Genomic DNA, 22,241 nt, shown 5'->3' on the forward strand with positions numbered 1-22,241 from the left:
CATTCTGTATTTTATTTGGCATCCCTACACCCCAAATATTGGCTGGAGAGGAAAAGCCACTCTTGCAATTTTCTTTTTTCAGTTTTCTGTTTTCATTTCTTAAATTGTTAACCCAAATTTCCACAGCCTTACCAGACTATAGATGCAAATGAATTCACTTAAAAATAACAAATGTCGGGACTTCCCTGGTGGTCCAGTGGGTAAGACTCCGCGTTTCCAATGCAGGGGGCTCGGTGGGAACTAGATCCCACGTGCATGCCGCAACTAAAAGATCCCGCATGCCACAAAGAAGAGCCCACGTGCCGTAACTAAGACCCGGCGCTGCCAAAGTAAAAATAAATTTAAAAAACAAAAAACAAATGTCCCTGGTCTGCCTGTCTCCCAGTGTAGGACCTCGTCCCTCTAAGATACCGCAGTCTGGGGCCTCGCCCAAAAAGTCAGGTTCCTCTGCTCCTGTGGTAGCTGGGTGCCCACTGCCCGCTAGGCCACAGGAGGGCAGCGGTTGCTTGGCTGAGTCGTGTCCGAGCCTGTGCCTCGGCGCCCTCTGCTGGTGAGTCCCAGACTGCAAACGCGGGGGCTGCTGGAGGGCGCCGGGCTCCACAATCCCACAGCGGGGCGAGCGCCTCCAGGGATGGGAAAAAGGCCCCCTTCTCCCACCTCTCACCGGGTCCGACAGCAGATGGTCTCTCCAACTGCCCTCCCTACCTCACCTCCTCCCTCCTCACACCCTCTTCCTGGCTTTGTTCGCGCCACGTGAACAGGCGATGCTCCAGCCTGTGCCTCCTCTTGGCTCCCTCCACCCCAAACGCTCAGCCTGGCTCTGAGCTGACCAAAGGCTCCTCCAAGTGCCAGGCAGGGCAGACAATGGAAAAGCCCACAGTTCCCAAGGTCACAGTCAGCTGCCTCGCCTGCTCCATCACCCACATCGTCCATGTCCTCCCCCAGACTGCCAGGTGAGCTTGTGTCCATTTAAATCTCCCATCCTCACCCCAGTAGTGCCTTGGCCTGTCTGTAGCAGCTCCTTTCAAGGAAGGATGGCTTACTCATTTTCTGTGTCTCCACCAGGCGGGACTGTGTCTGTCTTGTGGCCACCAGATCCTCCTAGCATAGGCACAGAGCAGAGTGAACAAATACTAGCAAAATGAAGGTTGAGAGGCTGTGGTGGGGGTGAGGGGCCTCCCTGGATCAGAGGCAAAGAGTGATTTTTTTTTTTAATAAAGACACTTTATTTACAGATAATACAAAATAAACCACAGGACAAACTACTGTGCAGGGGGAGCGACAGCCCCCATTTTGACCCCCCTCCCCATCCCAGAATAACTTATATAAAAAATTTAAAAGGTTCTAGAAGGAGGGAGGGGCAGGGCTGGAAGCACCTTTGCTGATTGGGGATTGGGGCCTTCAGTCCTCAGCCAGCCGGTTCCAGTGCAGAGTGGACCCTGGCTTGCTCCCTTCCAAGTCCTGGGCCAGGCAAGGAGGGGACACAGCTGCAAGGGCAGTTGGTGGTTGTTATAGAGGCTCCCAGACCAAGGACCCTGACTTCTGACTCTGAAGGGTTGGAGTGAATAGGTTGGTAAGTGGCGCTGGGGGTGGGCATGGGGTTGGCATTATTGCAGTGCTCCAGCCATCTTCCTCCTGGCCCTGGACACGGGTCTGCACCGGCTTCTGGGGAGCAGCCGTGTCGGGGCAGGAGTGTGGGGATCCTCAAAGCGATGATGTTGTTGAGTCCACCACCTCGCGGCCGTTGCAAACAGTGGGGACAAACTGGGAGCCAGACCCTAGGGAAAGGAAGCTGGAGGTTGGGGCCAGTCCCAAGGTCCCTTATACAGTAGGGCAGGCAGCAGGGAAGCAGGGCTGCGGAGAGCAGCTCACCATCACCCCCCCCCCACCCTCTCCTGTCCAGCCTCATCTAGGGGGCACTTTACCCCCAGCCAAGGAATCTCAGCAACCCAGGGAGTTGCCCCCATGATGAGGAACTAAGGTGGGGAGAGGGGGCACAGGTGGAGAGGGGTCTTAGAAATAGATGGACGCTGACCTTGGCCGAGGCTGGAGCTGGCTCTGGCAGCTGCACTGCTGAAGCGGCTGGTGGGTGCGCGGTGGCTAACCACGTTCTTCTGTGGCTGGAACAGGATGATGTGCAGCTTGGGCGCGAACAGACAGCCGAGCACCACAGAGCCGCTGAGGCTGACCGACACGCACATGGTGGTGGTCTGCACCTGTGATGGGAGAGGTCAAGGATGAGTCTGTCCCACAGGCCTGGGCCTGGACCCAGGAACCCTGCCCAGGAGGTGGGGTAAGGAGCAGGGGAGACCGTAAGCATCCAACACTGGACCTTGGTCCATCTGCCAAGCTCCAAAGAATTTTTAGGAAGGTTGGGCACAGTCCCAGCATCAGCCCCAGTGCACTGTCTTCCAGGACGACCAGAGTTCTAGCTGTGGGGGTGAACATGCAGGGTGCATGTGGGAGTGCATGTGCAGGCATGTGTGTGTGTGCGGGTGTGTGTAGGGGTGCAGGTATGGAGTGCATGCATGTAAGGGCATGAATATCTGTACGGGGGGTGTGTATGTAGGGGGTGGTGAGAGTGTGCAGTTGTGTGTGCAAGTATAGGATGCATGTATATGGATGTGTGGGAAGATGTGGATGTTTGCCAGGTGTGCTGGTATGTGCACGTGTGTGAGTGTAGGGATACGTGTGTGCGCGCATGTGTGTGTGGGTACTGTGTGTGTACATGCCAGGTAAGTCCTTAGCCACCTATGATTGGCATGCAAATGCAAATCATATGCAAATGCAGGCTGAGTCAGAGCAGATTCCCTCCCCAGCTCTGGCCTCCACTGCCCAGGCTGGTGGCCCAGCAGGTGCAAGAGCAGCCAAGCCCAGCCGTCCCTGGTCACCGGCACTGCCCACCATACCTCTGTCCTGAGGGAAAGGGCTTTTGCAGGGGCTCTTGCCTCGATTTTCCTGTTCCTTTAATTGTTAAAATTGTCAGCTCAGACCCTGCTCTATACTCCCAAGCTGAGCGACCTTAGGCAAAGAATTGAACCTCCCTGAGTCTCCATTTCTTCATCTGTAAAATGGGGAGAGCCACAGAATTTACTCCAGAGTTGTAAGGATTACCCAAGATTATCCTCTGATTGTTCAGAGCTCAGCTCACCTGTCACCTCCTTGGGGAGGCCTGCCCTGACCACTCCATCTGAAGCAGCCATTGCCCCTTGAAGCTGAGGAGACCCACTGAGCACTCAGTGCCAGTTGGAATTTTGCTAGGAAGCCACCAACTGGGGTACAGTTTTCACCTGCTTTGACCTTCCTGAACCCTACACCCCAGATCTCCTCCCCCTCTTTGCTTCACCTTTCCTGACCTCCCTGGTTTCATCTCTCAACCCCAGAGTCACACAGCTCTGGGGGCACCACGCCACACTGCACAGCTCCAAGGGGCATCAAAGCATTGTACCCTCTGGGGCTGCTGGTTTAATAGCCCTGCCATTCCCATTCCTGCTTCACTCTCACCTCTGCCTACCTTTCCACCATGTACACCCCACCACCTCAACTCCAGGTGAGGGGGAGGGCAATGCAGACCCTCTGCTCCAATCAGCTTCCGTATTGGCTGCCCTCCCCACCTCCTCCACCCTACCTATTCCCACCTGCCTGTGCTGCAGAGTCCAGTTCAAGGACCCATCTTCCAAAAAGCCCTCTCTGACTTCCTACACACTCATACACACACCACCACCACCACCACCACACACACACCTCCCTCTTCTGTATTCTCACTGGGGCCTTTTGTCAACCTAAACCAGTCAGCTGCTCTTTGGTCAATCACCCTGCTAGCCCGGAGCTCCACAAGAGCAGAGACCAGGGCTGCCCTTCTGCAGCCAACCCCTCAGTGGAGCAGGGTAGAGCCTCTGCTCATTTGGACATATTTCGGCACCTCCACCTCCACCCAGGTTAGGAGATAAATCTGAGTCCTGAAATCTCTTCTCAGCTCTAATTCCTCCACCTCCATGGCCATTTCCCCAGGCCCCACTCAGCCTTCCCACCTTCCCCTGGGGTCCACTCCTAACTGGGCCACCACAAGCTGTGTGCTCCTGGGTGAGGATTTAACCTGTTGGAGCCTCAGAGTTACCAGAAGATTAAATGAGATATCAGGAAATAGAAGGTCCTGTGTCCCACTCCACCCTGCCCCCCACCCCCCCAGCCTCAGCCCACCCTGGAGCAGGTAGCTCACCCGGTAGTCACTGGAGGTGACATAGAAGATGGGCAGGAAGGCCAGCCAGATGATGCAGGTGGTGTACATGGTGAAGCCGATGAACTTGGCCTCATTGAAGTTTTCAGGGCACTTGCGGGTCTTGAAGGCATAGAGTGTGCAGAGCGCAATGAGGAGCACATTGTAGGCCAGCGAGCCCAGCATGCTTGCATCACGGTGGTTGCAGCGCAATGTCACTACCTCCCGCCGCTCAGGAGCTGTCTCCTTGCCCGTGCCTGGTGCCTCCACCACCAGCCAGGCAGCCACGATGAGCAGCTGGCCCGAGATAAGGGCCAGACAGATGGCCACCTGCGAGGCAGGGCTGATGAAGCGTGGCCGCTGGGCTCCCTCCCGGGCCCCACCGAAGATGCGTGCAATGCGGTTGGTCTTGGTGAGCAGGGCCGAGTAGCAGATGGAGAAGGCAGTGCCCAAACCGAGGCGCCGTAAGGTGCACACCACTGTGGATGGCTTGGCAATGAAGACGAAGGTCATGCAGTAGCAGAGGAAGACACCACCCAGCAGGATGTAGCAGAGCTCCCGGCCAGAGGCCTTGACCACTGGGGTGGCATTGTGCCGCACGAAGACGCCCAGTACAAAGAGGGTGACCAGGGCGCCTAGGCAGGCGATGGTGACAGGTCCCACGGCCCAGGCATCGCCCCAGCGGATGTACTCCTGGGGCAGCTCAAAGCAGCCAGTCAGGCTGGCATTGGGCCAGTAGCCCAGGCCACAGTCAGCACAGGTGAACTCATCCAGCCGGTACTCATAGGGCTGGCAGGGGATGCAGAGCCAGCAGCAGACCTCCCCCGGCTGCATGCTTTTCACCTCATTCTGGAGGCAGGGCTCACTGCAGCGAGAGGCGGGCAGGGGCCCGGCTGAGAGGGAGGCCCATGGGATGAGGCTGGTGTCCAGGGTCAGGCCTTCTGCCCAGTAGCCCACCTTCTGGTAGCGATAGCGCCCACTGCCTGCCCGCAGATAGGTGAAGATATTGTAGCGACCAATACCGTCCCCAAAGCGGTCGAAGCGGACCTCACTGTGGGTGTCAGCTGGGCGGAAGGGGGCTGGGGTCGGGGAGGGAAGGAAGAGAGGGTTGGATTGGTGGGTCATCCTGATGTGACCTCAACCCTAACATAGAACTCAAACCCCAAAGCTTAGGTCAGTCCTCATCCTTCTGATCCTCATCCCAGCACTAAAGCCAGCCTAACCCCAGCCATTTTTCTAAATGAGAGGCTACAACAAACCCCAACCCTAAGCCCCAAATAGAACCCCAACCTTAAAATCCAGGCACCTCCACAAACCTAATGTCCACACCAATCCCCAACCATGACTCCCAAAACCCAGCCTTAGACCTTCCAACCCAGACCCCAGACCCCAACTTTATCCCAACACACACCACAGCCCTTTCCCCAAACCTACCATGGAGACTCCCTAAGGCTAAACTCGACCTTAGGTCTAGTCTGGTCCTACTTTTAATCCCATCAATGACATCCCCAGCTCCAGCCCCGGGCAATCCTAACACGGATCCCAGTGCAAGCTGAATCCCAACCTCAGTGGTCACCTGGGACCACCAATGTTCACCAGAATATGCTTGGCAGGCAGCTCATAAATCACTCTACTCCCCATCCCCATTCCCCTGTGAACCTCACATCTCTCAGCCAGGCTCAGAAGGCAGGTACCCCTGTCATCCCAGGTCCCAGTGAGAAATGGTGTTCAAGTTAGCAGATCATGTACTTAAGGCCCCGTGGTGAATGGTGCAGCCTGGTGTTGAATGCAGGTCCCCCGCAGCCCCTACCCTTTCTACCCAAAAAAGTCCTCAAAATCCAACTTGAGCCCTACCGTAAATTCCACTTAGCCCAGCGGGCTAAATTTAGCCTTGTTCTAATGTCAACCCAATCAGACCCAAATGCAACACTAACCCCCACTCTGATTCTCCCATAACTCTGAATGTCAGTCTTATTGGAATTACTATTCCTCTTGATCCTGGTCCAGTACTCCAAGCTTTGTCAGCACTGGCACCCTCTCTCACTGTTCCCACAGTGATTCTTCCTGAAGCACAACGATGATTCTGAGGCATTTATTTTTCTTGAAGCTGGAACTTCTATTAAAATAACTTTTGGTTTGAAGAGACTGTGGCCACCTTGAGTGGAAAACCAAGATTAGGGAGAGAAATTTTCCTGGAAAATAGAGTGTCATTCTGATGCACCTTTCTTCTGACTCTCACTGATATTTTGCTGCCTGACAATAGGCTTGAGGTCTCCTGATCCCTACTCCCTGCATGATAAAGAGACAGGAGATAAAGGGCAAGGCCCAAGCAGGAACCAGAGATCCTCACAGTGAAGGACCAGGCCAGACGTCTACTCTTTGGAAGGAACTCAGAAAGTGAAACCTTAGTCCTGGCTCCTGTTGGAGTCCTCTCTGCCTAGCTGTCCTTGTCCTGGCTCTGACACCAGCCCCTTGGGTAATGCCCTTATTTGCTATGGGCTATGTTTTCTTAGCCATGTACTAGAACCTGAGGGCCTGTTCCCTTTCACCCTCCGAGGGCAAGCTGCCTGGTGGACACTGGCCAGCACCATTACCATCGAACTTGACGTTGAGCACGAAGTCTTTGTAGAGGCGGCGCCCGTTGACAGGCCGCATTGCATCACAGAGGCGGGTGGTGTTGGGGCAGAGGGCACGATGCATGTTGTGCAGTGCGTGGGCCATGGCATACACCGCATTGACCACAAACATGATCTTGGACTCTTGCTCAAAGGGCACAGCCTGCAGGGAGTGGGCTGCACAGTCTCTCTGCCGGAAGCTGCAGCGGAACCTCTGCTCCCAGAACTCGCGGAACCAGGGGTTCCGGCTGTTATTCCACGGGTCCAGGCTCCGGAAGTAGGAGGCAAAGTCGCTGATGGGGTAGGAAGCCAGCTCTATGGTGATGGCACCTTCAGCAGCGCCCTCGCTACCTGCCACCACGCTCTCCAGGGCCCCCCAGCCATCGCTGGCCACCCAGGTGAAGCTGGCATTGAGACGCTGGGTGGCAGCGAGGAGCTCACGGGCATCCTCGGAACGGGTGAACAGGACAGCCACGCGGGCACTGGGTTTCTGCAGCAGGGCTCGCACCACGCCCTCGAAGGCTGTGCGGCTCATAGCACGGCCCACCTTCTCCGAGGTGGCCACACAGATGTTGCGGGCACGGGCCTCTAGCTCAAAGGCTTCGATGCCTGTCTCGCCATAGTCGCCCTCGGATGCCACAGTGGACACATAGGTCCAGTTGAAGAAGCGGAGAATCTCAGCCATGGCTTTGGCTTGGAAGAAGTCAGGGGGCACCGTGCGGGCAAAGTAGTCATAGCGGGACTTGTCACTCAGCTTGGCACTGGTGGATGCATAGCTGATCTGAGGGATCTGAAATAGCCGCAGGAGGTTGGCCACCTGGGGGAGGGGTAGAGAGGGCGAAGATAGAGACCAAGTCAAATGCTGGAGACAGATGTGCCCCCACAGCTATCGGACCTTGGGAACAAGTGCCCATGTGGTTGGCCCTGAGGTCTCCCTCTCCCAAAAGACCTATATCTTGTCTTGATGTGTCTTCCCCCTGGTGGCAGGGAGTTTTCTATCCCTTCCCAAGGGCTGAGAAAGACCCAGGGCCAAGGCACCAGGGTCCTGAGCCACACCTGAACCCCTTTGCTGTCTCCCTTCAGACTCATGGCAGTAACAAAAAGAGAGAGCTAAGGGAAGGCCCAAGTCCTGGGTGGAGAGAGGTTGGCCACTGGCTGCACAGGGAAAAGGAGGCCCTAGATGGCAAGTGGGACGCTCAGGGCTCTTAAGCTCTCTACCCCGGAGTCAATTCTGATGGGATGATGGAGAAAGAAGGAAAAGACTCCCCCAGGAAGACCCAGATTTGAGGGCTCCATAGCCCTGAGAGCCCAAGAGTTGGTCTCCACTGGATGCCTGAGCCAGAAATAAACAAGGCGTCCTGCCTACCACTGCCTGCCTGGCAGCCGATCTCCCACACCCAGATCCCTGGGACCTGCCCCTAAGAGTGGGGTCCAGCCAAGGACCAGGTGGGATGGTGGGTAGGTGAGAGCAGGGCATGGCCCAGGTTCCACAAGCGGGAGTTAGGTCCTGTATTTGCAAGTGGGACACAGGTTTTTACTCTGACAGTGTCAATGCCTTCCCTGTACTTTCTAACTCTGTGCCCCTGGGCAAGTTAGCAAACCTCCCTGAGCCTCAGTTTCTCATACCTGCCTTACAAGGTTGATGAGCAGATAAAAATGATGTATGTGAAGCCACAATGCCTGGAAGATGATAGGGGTTTTGGCAAGAGAGAAGGGGCCAGAATATGGAGGAATCATTAACAGGCAGGTGCAGCCTATGGATAAAGGACTGAGCTCTGCTTTGACCCAGACAAGGAAAAAGCAGACTGATGTTGAGGTGTGGGCCCTGCTGCAGGAGGCAGGCAACTTGGGGTTGGAGAGAGGTAATTGGGCTCCTGGAGATGAATACATGGGGCCCTGAAGAGAATTGTGAAGAGCGGGTGCTGGGAAAGCACCCCAGAGGCCCCTGCAGACATCAGCAGGTGGGAGGCTGCCTACCCATCCTTGCCCCCACCCCAGGGCTGCAGATGTAGGTGCTGGTACAGCCACACCTGTCCAAGCTACTGCTGGCCACTTCCAGTAGCTGGGACTAGCAGGACCGGTAATTCATTCCCTGCAATAGGGGTATGAGCAGGCCTCCCCAACCCCAGGACAGAAGCTGCCTTCATGGTTTAGACTCCTGCTTCCTTTCTCCTAAACAAGCCTTCCAGGTCAGGGGTCCTGGCCCTGCTTCTGATGGCAATGCCCTCTGCTGGCCTCCTAAAGGAAGCTGAGGCCCCAGACAAGGCCCTCCTTGCAACTCCCAACCCCAGTCCCAGCTCTGGCCTCACCTTCCAGCAGCCTATGTCAGGCACCAGGAAGGTAAGGGTCCAAGCAAGAGGAGGAACCCAGTCAGGGACAGGGAGGATCCCACCTGGGCTAAAGCAGCCAGGTGTGGCAAGGGACATTAGCTGAGCCAGTACCCTCTGCTGACCCCTTGTGGGAGAACAGGAGGAGGGAGGACCTGGTTCCCTCCCCTTCCCACCCCTTCAAATCCTACACCCACTGAAGACCCTTGGGTACCCTCCTCCTCACCTCCACACACATCCTGCTTCTCTTCCTTCTGGGCCCCCAACCCCTGTTTCTCTTCTCTGGTTTGCTCTTGGCTTCTATCTTCCACCCCTTTCCAATCCAAAGAGAGATGATCTGACAGTCCCGGAAGTCCTTGGCTGAGAGCCCTAGGTTCACGTCTCCACTTTGTGAGCACCTGGACTTGTGTCTTGCCTCTCTCCAAGCCTCAGTTTCCTCATCTATGAAATGGCTTAATAACAATAGCAGCTAATGTTGATTATGCCATTACGATCTGCCAGGCCCCGATTCATGCTTTGCATGTATTACCTCATTAAATTTCCACCACACCCCTAAGAGTGGTAAGTATTATGAGTCCCATTTTATAAGGATGAAACTGAGGCACAGAAGAGAGAAATAATGTCCAGAGTCACACAGTAAGTGGGAGAGCCAGGATTCAAAACTAGAGTTCTGACACAAAACGCCTATTAAGTTTCTTAGGGCTGTATAACATCAGACGTGTGTGTGCATGTGTGTATGTGTTGGAAGTGGGATGCTTTCCTTGCACAGTCTCTAAAATTCTACTCCCATTTTGCCGCAGGGGCACTTTCTTAGTCTTCTGTAAAAAGCTACTCAAAGGAAGCTTCTAGTCCCTCTTCTAATGCATGGTAGCCCAGAGCCCCTGCTCAGCAGGAATTCCAGGTCCCCACCTCTGGCCTCCCTCCCCAGCCCCCATTTAAACAGCCCCCATGTACCTGGATGGAGACATCGCTGTAGGAGCCGCCAATGACACCAGTGATGGCAGTGGGAGCATCACCATGGGTGGCATAAGAACCATCGGGGCAAACGTGGCGTGAGCCATCGGCACCATGGCTGAGTGATGCACGCACGAAGTCAAGTGCCTGCTCCAGGGCATGTGTGTCCTTGGAGCAACTGTCGAGTATGTGCGCACCCAGGCGCACGCCCGGCAGCAGGCTCGGGTCATGGTTGATACGATCCAGTGCAAAAAGCATGGCCTCCAGGCGCTGGATGCCACGATGTTCATTGACAGGACCACACTCCTCTGCTGGGCCGCCCTTCTGGTGTACCGGAAACAGCCCACCCAGAATCAGGTCCCCCTCCAGGGTCAGCACCTTCTTGGCTGGGCCCTCAGCCACAGCGCCCCACAGCAGCAGCAGAGCCAGGAACCCAAGCAGTGATCCCATGGCCCCAAAGGGGATGGATGGGTCCAGCAGACCTGGGCCTCCAGGGGGTGAGGGCAGAAGCAGCAAAGGCAAAGAGAGGTGTAAATAGACCAGGAAAGGACAGACAGGAAAAGGATGAGGAGGGACCCAGCTCCTGCAGAGAGAGAGAGAGAGAGACAGACAGACAGAGACAAACAGGTAGGGAACAGTGGAACCTGAGAGTGGCTACCCCTTCTGACTCTGCCTCCCGCAAACTCCTTTCCCAGGGACTGAGGAGCCAGGGAGAGGTGGTGCCCCTAACTAGGATGAGAAACTCCTGGGACACTCCTTTGGCCTGTCTCTCAGCCCTGCCCAGATCTGGGGCTGGAGATGGGCTCTGTGCTCATCCCAAATTTAGCAGAGATGGAGGATTACAGAGAGTAGAGGCTCAAACAGAAAACAGAAGACCCAGAAGAATGTCCAACACCCTGCACAAACCTCCCGGGACTCCAAAGTCAACAGCTTTGCAGCAGAAGGTCACAGTTACAAACTTGGGAGTCCAGTCCCTATCCTGAGCCTTGGATTTCCAGAGAGGAGCCATTGCTGGCTGAGAACCCACCAGGGAAGAGGGAAGGAAGAGTCTCTAAAGGGTAGTTAGTCTCCAACCTCTAGGGAAACTGAAGCCCAGGTGAGCACCCAAGGTTCCCAGCCTCTCGTTCTTAAAAAGCCATCCCCAACGCCCCCTGACTGGGGAAGTAATAGACTCTAGGCTTTGGAAGTTAGATAGCAAGGTAGAGAGGCTGGCCCTAGGGAGGGACACCGAAGTGACCACAGGTCCTGAAGTCAACAGAGAAAGTAGATGTGAGTGTATGTGTGTGTCAGGGGTGGGGGGGGGCAGTCCATCTGGGTCAAAATCTCAAAACAGGGCTCAAGGTGAGATTTTGGACATCCTAGCACTGTGTAGACTGCCGTTTGGGACTTTTTGCTTTCGTTTTCTCTTCAGCTCAGAACCAAGCAGAGAAAGTCACCATCTCCAGTCTCCCCATCCTTGGTCTCAGGGCCCTGTCCATCCTGGCCCTGGCCCTCAGAGACCCTGCCTCCCTCTTCCACTCTGCACCCTGTATTTGTGCCCCAGCTGCCCTCCCAGACACCCATCCCACACAGGCTCTCACAATCACACAGGCTTGGGAAGGCTAGCAGAGGGAAACTGAGCCTGAAGAAGGGCAGAACTAGTTGAAGGACCCCATATCCTGGCCACAGAGACTGGGGCTCTTCACTTTGCCCCCTCAGCTCCCCAGGGTTAATCTGCCACTGGGGCTAGGCCAGAAGAACTGCGATCCTGTGCATACCCAGAAAGAAGCAGCTCAAGCAGGCAAACAGGAGAGAGAGGTAAGCATGAAGACCAACACAGATGGGGACACGGACCCAGACGGGGGCTGAGGCCCAAACTGGTCAAGACCACGATACTCCCACAGGGGTGGCTGGGACCAAAGCTCCAACAAGGGACAGAACCCTGAAGGGAGAGAGAACCCTAGAAGGGGGCAACCTGGGGGCCTGGGCCACAAAATTCAGGGAGGGAGCGATGGAGCCTGAGAGGCTGAGACAAAGACAGAGGCACAGACAGAAAGACTGACCGAAGGACGGAGGAGCAGGAAGAACGAGGGATCGAGATGCAGGGCGTGCGTTCTTTGGGGAGGAAAGGCGGGACGCCTAGGGCTGTCTTCCCGCTTCCCGGAGCTCCTGGCAAGCGTTGTCTGGATGCCCTGGCCAGTCCCAGCCCCAGGAGCCCCAGAACTCGAGGGCCCGTGGGACCCCAGGACGTGGGGTCAGGATCGATAAGGTCGGTGGCGGCCGCGGCACCACCAGGCTTACCCTACCTTGCGCGCCCGGCTCTGGTGCGGAGAAAAACGGAGAGGAGCCGGGGGCGCGGGGTTCCAGCTCCCGCTAGCGCGCTCGCTCGCTCGCTGGCTGGCTCGGCAGCTCTGCGCTCTCTGCCCGCCCGCTCAACCTGCAGCTTTCAATCGCGGCCCGCCCCGCCCCCGGCCCCGGCCCCGGCCCGCCCTCAGCCCCTCCTCCATTCCTCCCCATTCCCGATCTCCCGCGCCCAACCGGGCCTCCGCCTCCCTCCAGACTCCTCCAACGCTCCCCTCTTCAGGCGCACCGGCTCGGCGCTGTCCGCCGCGTGGTGCTGAATCCTCGGGCTCTCCCGCCCTGTGCTGGAGCAGGTGCCTCTTGGCCCCCTCCGCCCCAAGTCAGACTGCGTCCCAGAGAGCAGCGGGCATGAGGCACTGGGCTGGGAAGGTCACTGAGCCCCGGGAGGTGCGCACAGTGCTATGGGTTCCCATCTACGAGAGCGGGAGGGCTGGCCCTAGGGTAGTGGGGTCCACTGGGCGATAGGTAAAGGGGCACGTAGGAGATAGGTGGAGCGCTTAGCCTGCTGCATCCCTGTCCTCACTCTGATTCTCCCTATCCATGAACTGCAGTTCCATCCACATGCCAGGCCTGGGGTGGGGGAACGTGTCTTCAGCCCCAAGTGCGAGCTGGGGCCTGAGTCACTAGAAGGAAGAGATGGAGTGGGGGGGAGGGAGAAGGATCAGAGGAGGATGGGACATTCTCTTCCTTCCTGCAGATGACCTTTAAAGCCACTACACCCCCCACACATCCAGACCTGACCTCCCCCCACCCCTCCACTAATCTCCACTCTCATGTGCAAAGGGCATTAATGGCAAAGAGATACCAATCTGGGGTGGGGGGTGGGGTTGCAGGACCAGGGACTCAGGGTCAACCCTGAGGGACAGGCTGGGGCTGGCAGGGGGATCTGGGAGGGAGGGGGCTGGGGAAGAGGCTCCTGAAACTGGCTGCTGCGTAGGAGGGAGCGGGAGCTGGAGCCCCAGCAGAGGGAGGACAGCTCTGAGAAGATATTCTTGAGTCTTCTTCCCTCCTGCAGCAGAGTGGGGAAGGATACCCCTGGGTAGGGGTGGTGGATAATCTGCATCGCCACACTGTACTGAGGGATTTGGAGAGGGAGGCTGCACCCAGATTTAGCCCCAGAGCCACAACGCACACACTAACATGTACTAAGGGGCACAGCATCTCTACACGTTCCCCTGGTGCTGCCCTTTCTTCCACAGGTGTCAGTAGAGGTAAGGCTAGCTCAGACGCATGCCAATGAGCACATGCTAATCCCAGGTCCCTCTGGTACACACACCTACATGTGGGCTTGGCGTTGGGGGTTGGGGAGCAGGGGGTTGCCACCAAGGAAGGACAGGCTTTTTCCCCAGACACAGAAACTGGACGCTCCACTGCTCTGGAAAGAGCACAGCTGTACAACAGACCAAGACATCAAACACAAACAAACTCCATCACTAATGTGAGGCAAGGTGGCAGCAGGATGAGGGTTAAGAGCTGTCAGACAAGGCTGGAGAGACAGACATGCTGTCTTCCAGCTCCTGCTGTTCCCACCCTCTCCGATGTCTCAGAGCAACTGCTCCCTGGGATAGGTGAGTGATGGGCTGGGCCCCTGGAGCAGAGGGGCTGACAGTAGCAGGGTTCTGAGGTGAGAGGAGCTGCACAGCAGTCCCAGCCCACTCACCAAGGCAGCCTCACAAAAGACAAGGGGCTTTAAACACAGCACAAGCCCAAGTGGCCATTATATGGCCGGCAGCAAGTGAGCTGCATGGTCCCGCCACAGCACATGGACATGCAGTTACACACCCAGCTATGCAGCCACCAATCCCAGCTATGCACAAACACACACCCAGCCTTACATGCAGAGCTGTACATGTGGACACAGCCACACACATAGCAGTACACATAAACACACAACTGCACACACAGCTGTACACACAGACATAGCCGTAATTCATAGCTCTACACGTGGACACACAGCTGTACACATGGACACATATACGTAGCTGTACAGGTGAACATGTCCACACATATATAGCTATACTCATGGACACACAGCTGCAAAGACCTATAGCTTTACATATGGACACAGAAAAACACACAGCTTTACACATGAACACATCCCGCCAAACATAGTTGTACACAGACACATAACTACACACAGACAGCTGTATATGGACAAAGCCCCCCGAGTGATGCTCCCAGATAGCCAGGCTCACACCCCTATAATACAACCAAAGTTAGACACTAAGCACAGCAACATGTGCACAGAGTCACACAGCCATCCACACAAATACAGCCACGCCCAGCCACAATCACATCCTGATGCCCACTTGGGCAAAGTCTCACCCAGGACCACCATGACCCAACCCATCCATGGTTACACATAAAAGACCAAAGGCATGCGTGTGTTCGCATGCACACACGCAGATACACAGCCACTGGCAGGCACAGCGGGGATGTCCTCACCGTCTGGACAGATAACAGTGTCAGCACAGGCACACTCTAGCCACAGACACAAAGGCATCCCTTGGAAGCAGACTGAGGCAGGCTGTGAGCTCCCCACTCCTGAGCCCCAGAGGGCACTCCATGCTCAGCTTTCACACCCCTTGTCCTGATCTGCCTGCTCTCCAGCAGCCTGGGGGAGCCTCTGGGGCTGCTGCAATGGAGGGGCAGCTGTCAAGTGGGGCCAAAGAACAGGGAGTGAAAGGCCTCCAATTCCCCCTACCCCACCCCACCCCAGGGTACCTGGCCAAGTTCCTTCCTCTCCTCAGGTTGGGGGTGCTCCTGCCCACTCTGGGTTCCCCAAGGTGGAACAAACAAATGCACAGTACAAATCCAGGTGAAACAAAGAAAAGCATTTGCTTTATTCTGGGTCCTGGAAACTCCAATGTGAATCTGAAAAAAAGATGTAACAGGGGTGGCAGGCCCGGGGGCTGGGTGCCGACAACAGTCCCAGCTCCTTTGGCTCTGGGAGCTGAGAGGGCAGTGAGGAGAAGGCCTAGCCAGAGGCCCAGGGCAGTAGAAGTCAGGTCCGCTTGAGACCCCTGGCCCCAGCCTGAGCCCAGGAGGTGGAGGAAGAAGAGGACTGAAGAGGCTGCTCAGTTCCTTAGCAACTGCACCACAGGAATGTGCAGGCTGCGGGTTACTCCTCGCCCTTCTCAGGGGTACTGGGCTCCCGGGGCCACTTGGCAACCCCCAGGGGTTCAGCCTCAGGGCCGACCCTTGGCTCCCCCAGGGGTCCCTCGCCCTCCAGGTCCACCTCCTCAAAGGAGGAGCCACTGGCACCTGACTCGCTGTAGCTGTGCTCACTGCGGGTGTCACCATCATCCCAGCCACGGCTGCTCACCCCAAGGGACAGTGTGGCAGCTGAAGTCTCCCGGCTGCCAGGACCCACCTCCAGGCTTACAGAACTCGTGTCACTCATTGTGTCAGTTCCTGGAGGAAGAGGGAGCACAGGTTAGCTACGGCCCCCACCCCCTCCTCCAGGGAGAGGACTGAGGCTCCCCCACCAGCCCAGCAACTCAGCATACACAGTGTGCTCATGAATAATAAAGCTGCCCCTGGCTCAAGAGGCTCATTCCAGCTGCCCTCTGCCCTGACTTGAGCTGCACTGGCAGGGCAGAGGGAGAGAACAGGGAGGGAGGGAGGATGACAACCTGCTGTATACTCCTCTCCCTACGCTGAATTAGCCTCAGCTCCCTGCACTCCCACAAAGCCTGCTGCCCCCCAGCCCCCAACAGTCCATTAGGGACCATTCAGCCCCAACCTGAGGAGCTGAGGGTAAGACAAAGAGATTTAAGTAGTGTTCCCTCCTCCATCCCCCATTTCAGGCTTGGAGAGAGGTTTCTCCAAGGCCAGAACACTGCCCATAAGGCCTGAGGACAGCAGAATTGACCAGGAGGACTGCTCTCCTGTGTCCCTCCCCCATGCAGGGCTCCCCAAGGGGCAGCCATATCCCTGCCTCTGGCCCACACTGAGCCTCAGTTTGAGAAGGAGGCTGGGGCAGGAGTGGGATGGAGAAGTCCTGAGAAATCCTCGACCAATTACACGGGAGGAGGGTGTTGGGACGAAGCATTTTAAGGACTTCCTTCCTCTATGCCTGGGTCACCCCAGAGGAGTCCTTACCCATCCCCAACCACTAGTGGCTCCTGAGCCACAAAGCAGCAGAAGGGACCATGGGAGCACTCTGCAAGTGGCTGGAGAGCCCTGAGATCTCTCCCAGCCTGCTCCTCCCACCCCCAACACGTCCTCCAGGGCAGGTTCATCTGCCCTGTTCAGGAGCAGCCCCTCAATTCAGCTCCTCAGGTCAGAGGCACTGACAGCAGTTGGGGGTGGCAAGGAGGAGCAAAGAGCTCAGGCCTACTGTGCGTAGGAATCCAGATTGGGAGAAGGTGGATATGCCTCCCTTCCTGTGTGAGAGGGAAGGGGGCAGCTATCAAACATCACAGAAAGTGATGGGTGGGCCAGCTTCCTCAGATCCTGTCTCCATGGTGATTGAGCCCCGAGCCCGGCACAGCTGGGGACTGCTTGGCATTTGGGACTTGGCCTGGAACTTTCACTGAACCTCAGCTGGAGCCCAGGGTGAGGGGTGGGGTGGGGTGGGGTGGGGTGGGATCTGCCTCCTTGGCCCCAAGATTACCTCTGGGACCTACTGACAGAGGTGAGATGAGCCCTGTAAGTGCCAGGTTGCTGGCCCAGGGCCCTCTTCTTGCTGGGGCCTCAGTCATGGCTCCCAGAGTGGAGGTATTCAAGAGTGAGCCAGGACTACTCTCTGAATTATAGGTGGTTCCCTCTGACCCTGGGGCAGGACTCCAACCCCTCTTTCTTACCTTAAATAATGATTGGTGCCCCAGAGGCTACAGGCCTGAAAGGAGCTAAGGAAGGGGATAATTTCTCCCTGGCCCCATTAAGTTCAATCCTCCCACCCACCCAAATGGCTCTCTTGGGACCCAGGTATGGGAACCTGCCTGCTTGCCAGCTAGCTGCCTCCTCCCTCTCCCAGTTCCTAGGCTAGGAATGATCAGAGGAAGGAGCCCAAGGGTGCCCCTTCAGGCCAGGGACCAGCATGCTGGGATGAGGACAGCCCCTGGGCACATGTGGACACTTCTGGCAAAGGAGTCCAAGGCAGGGAAGTGGCAACCCTCCAGCTCCATCAAGGTCTGCACAGGAGGAAGTCCAGAGTCCTGGGTCTGTGTCCCAGGGCAGAAGAGGCCAGGCAAGGTAGGGTAGCACCTAAATCTCGAAGGCTGCTGAGGCAGAGAATGAAGCTGCCACCTCACCCCAGTCCCTCCCTCCTCCACTGCCCACAGCCAGTGCAAGAAGATCAAATATTCATCGTCTCTCTGGAGCTAAATAATACATCAATGTAATAACAGGCGCAAGGCAGCTAATCACCCCCTTTCACCTCCCAGCCCAAGCCGGGGCCACAGCAGGGAGGCAGACAGGGACAGGCCAAGCCTTGGGCAGACAGGCATCCACCATACACCGCTGCGCAAGTGGCACGCACCTGGCAGGCAGACACCCAGAGTCCGCCCCAGGTGCCAGGGCAGACCCTATCAGAGGAGAGCAGACCCCTTGCCTCCACTCCAGGGAGTGGGTGGGCAGGCTGGTGGGTAGGACAGGCCAAGTTGCTGGGGGCATGGGAGCTAGGCTGCAGCCAGCTGTAGTGGGTGCCAAGCAGTCCTTCAACACCCTGGCAGGCGGTGTTTGGAAGGGGAGCTGGGTTGGGGGGGACAAGAAAGGGGGTGCAGGCAGCCAAGGGAGGTTGAAAGAAGGTCAAGGTGCTCCCCTCCTGTCCTGGGGACTGCCTTGGCCTGCTGACCTTGTAGCGTGTCCTGTGCCCACAGTAGGGGCACTGAAGAGTGTCTGCCAGGCACTACCAGGCTGGTGGAAGCAGTGCCCCATGGAGGTAATTAAGTGGCAGATGAAGTTAACTCTGTTGGACATGGCCCCTAGGGAGTGAAGGCTGCCTCCCAGTACCCGCCCCCTGCCCCTGCCAACACATGTCTCTCAGGGTGACCTTGGCTGTTGAAGATTGGATGGACAGAGGGAGTCTCCTAAAGCAAGAGGTGAAGAGGGACAGTCACTCTCCTCCCAGCCCTGTACCACTCCCACAGGTCATGGACCTCCAGAGTCACATGAGGCTCCAGAAGCATGGCCAAGCCTTAGACCCTCTAAGACCACTTGGGATGTTACCAGCAGGTCCCCTTGCCCCTGGGGACAGCTCAGGGTCACGAGAGGTCACGAAAGGCGGTGGGCTGAGAGCAGGCAAGCAACCTACTGGCCTGGACCTGGGGTAGGAAGGCTGGCTCTGATGGAAGGGGCAGGGCGCTGATCTCCTGGCTCCCCTCTGCATGCTCTCTGGTTCCTCTTTGACTGATTCATTGATTTATTTATTCTTGGCTGCGTTGGGTCTTAGCTGCTGCGTGTGGGCTTTCTCTGGTTGTTGCGAGCAGGGGCTGCTCTTCGTTGTGGTGTGCAGGTTTCTCATTGCGGTCGCTTCTCTTGTTGCAGAGCACGGGCTCTAGGCACATGGGCTTCAGTAGTTGTGGCTCGTGGGCTCTAGAGCGCAGGCTCAGTAGTTGTGGTGCATGGGCTTAGTTGTTCCGCAGCATGTGGGATCTTCCCGGACCAGGGCTCGAACCCATGTCCCCTGTATTGGCAGGTGGATTCTTAACCACTGGGCCACCAGGGAAGTCCCCCTGTTCCTCTTTGGAAGGAAGAAAGCAGCTGGCTCTGGGTGGGGCCCCATATTGGGGGACACCTTGTTCCTCTCCTTACCTTCCATATCCAGAGCCAATCTCACTTCCTGATGAGCCCACCCAAGTGATGCCTTTCCTGAGCAGCCTCAGCCCCCTCCCATGAGCATCCAGCTGTCTGTGATCTGTGTTTCCAAGGGTACTCCTGCTGCATCTGAAGGGAATCAGGCAGGGTCTTTGTATCTGCATTGCCAGGGGTAACGTGTGAAGCCACACCTACATGGATCTGCGTGTCTAAGAACAGGTAACTCAGCACGTGGGTAGATGGGTCCCTTCTTCCACCTCTGTCAAGCTTCGCCTGGACACCCACAGTGCCACCCAGCCAGGGAGGAGGCCCCACTCTCTTCCCCCTGCAACACCCCTGCCCCGTACCTGTGCCATCCACCTGGGCATCACTGGCCTCTGCAGGGCCCCGGAATTTCCGTTCTGTCTCCTTCACCTCAGGCACATAGAAGTCTCCCTGCCGTGCCAGTGGGCACATGAAATAGATCTGGTCTTGCTGGTAGATCTCCAGCCGTGGGTGGGCACACAACTTCCGCTCCTTGTGGGAGAGCGCGAAAGGCGGAATGAGCCCTACATGGCCTCTGACCCACATGTCCCTGAGTGGCCCCAGGAACTGTCTATTGTTTATTCCCTCCCAGGGGGCTGGCTCCTCTTCCTGCCCCAATCTCCCAGAGGCACCCACACAGCATCCTAAGGGCAGGGCCTCATACTCCAGGGGGCAGTGGTCTGAGGACCTGGGAGTCCTAGGACAGGTGCTAAAAGAACCCAGGAGCCTGGCACTGCTAATCCTGGGACCAAAAGGCTGTTCCAGAAAGCACTGGTCTCACAGAGCCACGAAGCTTAGTACCCCAGACTACCCTAGGACAGGGACCCCCCAGTCTTTGGCCCCAGGCACCCAAGCCAAGCCAAGGTCTGACCTGCCAGACTTGCCATCTCAGGATCCCATGGCCCTGACCTCCTCTCTGCCCTGGACAATGCTGACTGACCCACCAATATCAGGAGAGGCAGTGCCCTTGCCTCTCAGGCCTCTAGCCCCTGCCCTTGCAGACATGTTACTGACTAACCCTGAATAGGAGCTCCAGGCCAGCTAAACCTCTCTCTTACTCCCATTCCCCTGCTGGTTCAGGTCTATTCCAACCTCCGAGACTATCAGATGTGGTCGGTTCCCACCCCTTCTCAGACCTGGGTCCTGAGTTTCAGCCGAGGGGGAGGTGGCAGACTCTAGGCTGGAGGAACAGACAAGACAAGCAGATCTAATATTGGACACTGCCCAACTCCCCATGGGCTGAAGTGCCAGCTTATAGGGCCCCACGTGTAGACAGGCACTCCACTCCCTTCTGCCTGAACACAGAACCCAGTGCTCTGTAGCCCCCAGTGTGTGTGAAAGGGGCACAGACACATGCCAGAGCTGCCCTGAGACAGGCAGACAAACCAGAACAGGGGTCAAGTGCATCTTGCTCCTGAGCCTGCCCCTCTTCCTGCAATGGAGCACAATTATCCACTAAGATGACTGCAAGGACCTTGCCCTGTCACTGCTCACCCGCCAACCTTCACAACACGGCTATTTATAGCACCCGCCCGGCTCTCACCATGAGCTCTGAAATGAGCCTTCCACTTAGCGGTAATGAGAGACTTACTGCCTGGTGGGGAGAAGCCACTCCAGGACTCCACTTGTCTGCCTGCCTGGCCACGCTTAGGGTTGAGGAACCCCCCTCCAATTGAAGCAAGTGAAGAGAGAGAAAAATGAGCCCCCGGGAGAGAGAGGGAAGGAAGGTTTATTTTATCCAGCCAGGGCCCTCAGCAGCCGGCTGGAGGCCACATGGGGGTGGATGTCCTGGCCCAAGGTCTAGCTGCAGCTCGGCCTCTGACTCCACGGGTGACCCAGGCAGGGCCTTTCGTCCTAAGTCTCTGTGCGCTCGAACAGAGTGGGACACCCTAGCCCTGACACCTCCAGGGGCAGTAAAGGAAAGTCATTATTTTTGATAGTTTGAGTCTGACCTTCTTTGCTAACATGGGTACTCTTTTGGCCATCTAATGAGGCCATGCCCCCAGCTCTTCCCATCTCCAAACACATCAATGGCTGCCTCTGCTTTTCCACCTGCCCACACACCCACCCCAGCCCTGGTCTTCAGGAGGAGGGTGAACAAGAACACGACGTCAGGAATGAGTAGCTACCAGGCTCTGGGGCCCCTCTAATGCCAGCACCTGGGGGCGAGCATCTGCCAAACCTGAACCCCACTCAGTGAACTGGGTCATGAGGCCAGGGTCAGGGAGGCTCCCTGAAGAAGGTCCAGGTCATTCCCTGATAGCTAGAGGGAAAGGGCCCCCGAACCCAATCAGGGCATGGCCTTCACCAGCATTCCATGTTCTGGGCATTCAAAGGGTCCAAAAGAAAGCTGCTGAGAGGCGATCAGCTACCCGGAGGCCCATCTCTCAAGGGCTGAAGACAGTTGGCTTTTGGGGATGCTTCCAGGAATCAGAGCCTGTGCCCACCCAGAAATTCCAGGGACAACCCTCGCCAACACTCAAGCCACCTGCCTAGCTTTCCTTTTGGAAGTAACAGGGATAAGAGGGAGCAGTGCCCTTTCCACCCTCTCCTGGAGGCCAGGCATCAGGGTGGGTAGCACCAAGCAGCCACCCTTGCCAACTGCTCTGCCAGCCCCCTCATTGGCAGGCGGGAGGCAGCTCTCTGTGGCTGCTCTGTGCATCTGCCTCCTCCGGAGAGCCCGGTTCTGAAGTTGCCTGGCTGTGGACAGCCCCGTTGCCATGGAAACTGCATCCTCCATCCTTGCCGTCGCCTTCATCTCAAAGCCATCCGGGAGAACAGAGGAACAAGGGAGACAGAGGAGGGAGAGAAAACTGTGGCCTGGGGCTACCCAGCCCTTCCTTCCCTGCCCAGCCCTTCCTCCTCACAGCATCCCACACAGAGAATGCCAGCTGCCCAAGCCTGTCCCCAGGCCCCTGGAGGGGCAGCCTAATATCTGAGCCCAGCCCAGTCCTACCCAAGCCACCTGGGGGACCCTGGCCCTCCCTACTGGAGAGAGGCATG

At 56.9% G+C, this 22,241-nt stretch overlaps 2 protein-coding genes across 3 annotated transcripts in view; both read right to left on the minus strand.

The window, feature by feature from the left end:
- Positions 1 to 811: 811 nt before the first annotated feature.
- On the minus strand, positions 812 to 12,532 carry GRM2 (glutamate metabotropic receptor 2). Of its 2 annotated transcripts, none has more exons than XM_082348165.1 (6): positions 12,398 to 12,532; positions 10,113 to 10,695; positions 6,811 to 7,648; positions 4,220 to 5,295; positions 2,036 to 2,216; positions 812 to 1,778 (listed from the first exon to the last, which is right to left on the minus strand). In XM_082348165.1, exons 2-6 carry the CDS (start codon positions 10,560 to 10,562, stop codon positions 1,705 to 1,707), a joined length of 2,619 nt encoding a protein of 872 aa, XP_082204291.1. In that variant the 5' UTR covers positions 10,563 to 10,695; positions 12,398 to 12,532; the 3' UTR covers positions 812 to 1,704. The 2 variants fall into 2 exon arrangements, with proteins under 2 accessions (XP_082204291.1, XP_082204292.1); XM_082348166.1 differs by lacking the exon at positions 12,398 to 12,532 and adding an exon at positions 9,385 to 9,610 and having other exon boundaries at positions 10,113 to 10,183.
- A 2,739-nt stretch (positions 12,533 to 15,271) lies between these two features.
- Positions 15,272 to 22,241, minus strand: part of TEX264 (testis expressed 264, ER-phagy receptor) — a 29,288-nt gene continuing 22,318 nt past the window's right edge. The window contains 2 exon segments of the mRNA XM_082348251.1: positions 15,272 to 15,866; positions 19,562 to 19,730. Coding sequence (XP_082204377.1) covers positions 15,574 to 15,866; positions 19,562 to 19,730 — 462 coding nt within the window. The 3' untranslated portion in view covers positions 15,272 to 15,573.

Source organism: Balaenoptera borealis (assembly GCF_965194805.1).
Source record: "Balaenoptera borealis genome assembly, chromosome: 12".
Classification (NCBI taxonomy): domain Eukaryota; kingdom Metazoa; phylum Chordata; class Mammalia; order Artiodactyla; family Balaenopteridae; genus Balaenoptera; species Balaenoptera borealis.